Here is a 4,395-nt window from a genome sequence, read left to right on the forward strand (position 1 = left end):
GCCGATCTTCCCGTTAGCTGTCTTCCTCTTTGTTGTAGCCTAGTTGAGAAGGAAGAAGGAAGTTTGTCTTCCTTCTTCATCCTCCCACCATTTTTATTTTTTCTTTGCTTTTTGCTTTTTGCCTTTGTAGTTGTTTTTCTCCTTTTGTTTGTGTTGGTTTTGTTAGTTGGATCCTATATCTTATCAGATCTCTAGATCTGTTGATATTGCATCTGGTGGCTACAATCTTTATTTTTGTAACTTTTTCTGTTTTAGCAAGGACAGAAACGGTAGATCTTATCCATAGATCACTGGATCTACGTGGTTGCATAAGAAATGACTTAGATCCGAAGTTTCAGAATGGTGCAAATGTTGAAGATTGGTCTACAGTTGCTTTACGGCGCATTTGGAGCTATGGTAAATATATGTTTCAACTGTTGTTTATGTTCGATGTGCCTTTGATGACCCTTTTTGCTTTTAATAGTCATTTTCTTGCCCTAATGGACTATGTATTAGGCTTTGCCTATATGTATGTGGGGTTTTATGCCTTACTGGTCTTATCTTGTACTTGCAATTTTACTACTTAATGAAATATTAACATTATTATCAAAAAAAAAAAAAAAAAATATATATATATATATATATATATTATATTTCAATTAATATGTAGGATATGTTTGCTATAACTATGTGTTTATAGTTGGCAGATCTTCCTTTTTTAACAAAAAAAAAAAAAAAAAAAAAAAACTTTTAGTCTGGAGAAAAGAAAACGAAACAGAAAAAGATATATATATACTGTATATATAATGGAAGAACATAATTAATTGTCCCAACCAAAGAAAGGAAAGAGTCGGCTGTTTTTAGATTTGGGTAAATTGCTATCGATTATCCGAAAATAAGGAAGTTTTAATGTCCTTTTATTCCAGATATAAATAAAGTCAATCACCTTCCTTTAATCAATCTGAATCTGTCTGTATCGCCATGGCGAATTTAGGTTCTGAAGCACATATCTTAGTTTTCCCTTACCCAGCTCAAGGCCACTTGCTTCCTCTTCTCGACCTAACTCATAATTTATGCAGCCATGGCTTCACCATAACAATTTTGATCACACCAAAAAACCTCCCTCTCTTAAACCCTCTTCTCTCTTCCCACCCTTCTATTCAAACTTTACTTCTTCCTTTTCCTGCGCACCCTTCAATCCCTCCCGGCGTTGAAAACGTTAAAGATTTGCCGGCGCATTCTAGCCCCGCCGTTATGATATGCGCTTTAGGCCAACTCTATCACCCTCTCCTCAACTGGTTCAAATCTCATTCTTCGCCGCCGGTTGCTATCATTTCTGATATGTTCCTCGGTTGGACTCACCATCTTGCTTCCACCCTTAACATTCGTAGTCTTGTATTCTCGCCGTCTGGTGCTCTGGCTTTGTCGGTCATTTATTCTGTCTGGCATGATATGCCAGAGATCAAAGAGAACGACGTCGTCTCGTTTTCGAGATTACCTAATTGTTTGAAATACCCATGGTGGCAAGTCTCTCCTATGTATCGTAGCTATGTTAAAGGAGACCCAAATTCGGAATTCTTGAAAGATTCTTTCCGCGCTAATTTCACGAGTTGGGGTCTCGTGGTTAACTCGTTCACCGAGTTGGAAGGACTTTATTTAGATCATTTTAGGAGGGAATTGGGTCATGATCGTGTGTGGGCAGTAGGACCTACATTCCTTACTCAAGGTTCAATTACTGAGGAAAGGGGTGGGCCCAATTCAATTCCACTAGATCGTATAGTGACGTGGCTTGACAATTGTGAGGAAAACAAAGTGGTATACATTTGCTTTGGGAGTCAAACCTCGTTGACCAATAATCAAATGGAGGAGATTGCATCAAGTTTGGAAATAAGTGGGGTCAATTTCGTATGGTGTGTTAAGAAAACGGAGGAAAATAAAAAATATAATAAAATTCCATCAGGGTTTGAGGATCGTGTGGCTGGGAGAGGACTTGTGATTAGGGGGTGGGCTCCACAAGTAACGATTCTGAGTCATAAAGGAATCGGCGCGTTCTTGACTCATTGTGGATGGAACTCAAGTTTGGAAGCCCTAATAGCAGGTGTGCCTATGATTGCATGGCCAATGGGAGCCGACCAATTTTCTAATGCTACGTTATTGGTTGATGAGTTAGGGGTGGCTGTAAGGGCGTGTGAAGGTGTAAATACAGTACCCAACTCGGTCGAGTTAGCAAACACTTTAATGGAATCGGTGAAAGATAACCGAGTCCGAAAGGAGCGAGCCCAGAAGATAAGTAAGCATGCACTAAATGCAGTAAAAAATAACGGAAGTTCAACGAAGGATTTTGATAAATTAGTGCATAATCTGATAAGCTTAAAAGAAAATGATTTATTAATCCCTAATTAGTAATTTTTTCTGTCTCGTAACAAATATTCAAAATATTCCTTAACTAGTTAGGAAAATTATCCACAATTTTGGCTCATAAATAAAATTGTATTAAGAATGATTTTGTTTAATTGTTGCAGTATCATATCATCGCATAATATTTTTTTATATAAAAATACCATATATTATTCCATTAAATCACAAAGTACAAATACAATACGATTATTCCTCTTATCCATATAGGTTACAACCAGTACAAGATCCACAAAGGGAAGTGAAGGCTTCAATAGAGAAGCCAAATGGATTTCTCTAACCTCTAAGAGATGGGTAATGAACCTGGATCTAACAATAAGTAAATCAACAAATTTGGGCTTACCTTTTATAGCACAGATCCGTTGAATAACATCGGAAGTAATTGACCTTGGCTCTGTATCACCGATTTAGGAGGTTACCACACTGAAGGAGTAATCTTCGTTGTTCTACGAACTAAAAAGGCAACGAGGACAAAGAGAGGGAGGGGACGTCGGTTTAGGATAGAGAGAGAGTGCGCAATCTCTCTTTTGTGTTTTCTCTTGTGTAGTGTTCTTGAGGTTTAGCCTCCTTAGCTATCTATTTATAGCTAGGTTAAACCCTAGACCCTAATCCTAATCCTAAACTAACTAGGTTATGGGAAGGCCATAAATGTCCATTTACTCCATTTATCCCTACATCTCCCACTCGTACGTAATGGAAACATAGTCCATCACTTCGTCTCGTTCATACTCGCAAATAGTTTATGCGGCCGGCATACAATCGAGAACTCAAACGATGTATACTCGTTGGAGATATACAACCTCTCGAATTATGTGTGTGATTAAGAAATAGTATGCTTTATCCTAAACTTCATATCATATTCATTGTAATTATCATTATCTCAACAGTTCATCTATATTCACAAGGGTGCACATATGCGCATCCGGATTTGCGAAATTGATAAGTCCTTAATTTACGTATTTATGCATGCATATTCATATTTATATTAATGCATTTAGCTTTGTTTAGGATAGATTTTGGAAAGATTTCACTTGTTTGTTCATGATTTCTCCAGAGATAGGTTTGAAACACTTAAAAGCTCAATACAAAGGAATATCAACAAGGAACAGATCAAAGACATAAGAAAAGAGCCAAATTAGGGCGAAAGTATCTGTCACGATCGTGACGCCCCAATCCCGTTCGTGATCATGCCCGAAATTCACCAAAGACAGAAAACCATCTGTCGCGATCGTGACCTACGTCGCGATCGTGACAGAAAGTTTCGTCAACTTTGCATGGCAAAGCAAAATCACGAACGTGACACCCCAGTCTTGTTCGTGACGGATGTCTTCACTACAAAAAGGCATGGTTCTTCAGTTTAAATACATCTCTTTCATCCTGAGTCATCATCCTTTTTCACCACGGGCTATGACTCTCCATGAAAACACTTGAAGAGTTATCATCTTGAAGAGACATGATTCTTCATCCACTATAAAAAGGATACTCCTCTCACAAAATAGATATACAGAGAAAAAGAAGGAAGAATAATACAGACATAATTACAGAAAGTACACTATAGCAAGGAAGATTCTAAGCTTCTATTTCCAACATTCACTACAAGAAAATCATTTTTTGGCAACGCAAAATGTCATTTCGAAAAATATTTTTCGCAACGATATCATATAATTTGCAACGATTTTCAGTCGTTATGAGAAGTTCTGTTGCTAAAGCTATCTGCAACGACATTCTGTTGTTGCAAAAAAATTGAGGTTTGGCAATAACATACTTGTTGCGAAAGGTTTGGCATTGCGAAAACTGCAACATATGTGTGAAGATGAAATATAGGTTTTGCAACAACATGTGATATTGCTATATATTCTTTCGTTTAGCAACAGAGTTTGTCGTTGCCATATATTTTAAGGTTTACCAACAAGTTTGGTTGTTGCCTTATATTTTTTACGTTTAACAACAACTGTTTTGTTTGCATATATATTTTACGTTTTGCAACAATTTTGGCGTTGT

At 37.2% G+C, this 4,395-nt stretch overlaps 1 protein-coding gene across 1 annotated transcript; it reads left to right on the forward strand.

The window, feature by feature from the left end:
- The first annotated feature begins 872 nt into the window (after nucleotides 1–872).
- Nucleotides 873–2,382, forward strand: LOC136218192 (UDP-glycosyltransferase 89B2). Its single transcript, XM_066004963.1, has one exon. The coding sequence runs from the start codon at nucleotides 961–963 to the stop codon at nucleotides 2,380–2,382; it is 1,422 nt and encodes a 473-aa protein (XP_065861035.1). The 5' UTR covers nucleotides 873–960.
- The last annotated feature ends 2,013 nt before the right edge of the window (nucleotides 2,383–4,395 follow it).

The sequence above is a fragment of the Euphorbia lathyris genome, chromosome 1, assembly GCF_963576675.1.
Source record: "Euphorbia lathyris chromosome 1, ddEupLath1.1, whole genome shotgun sequence".
Classification (NCBI taxonomy): Eukaryota; Viridiplantae; Streptophyta; class Magnoliopsida; order Malpighiales; family Euphorbiaceae; genus Euphorbia; species Euphorbia lathyris.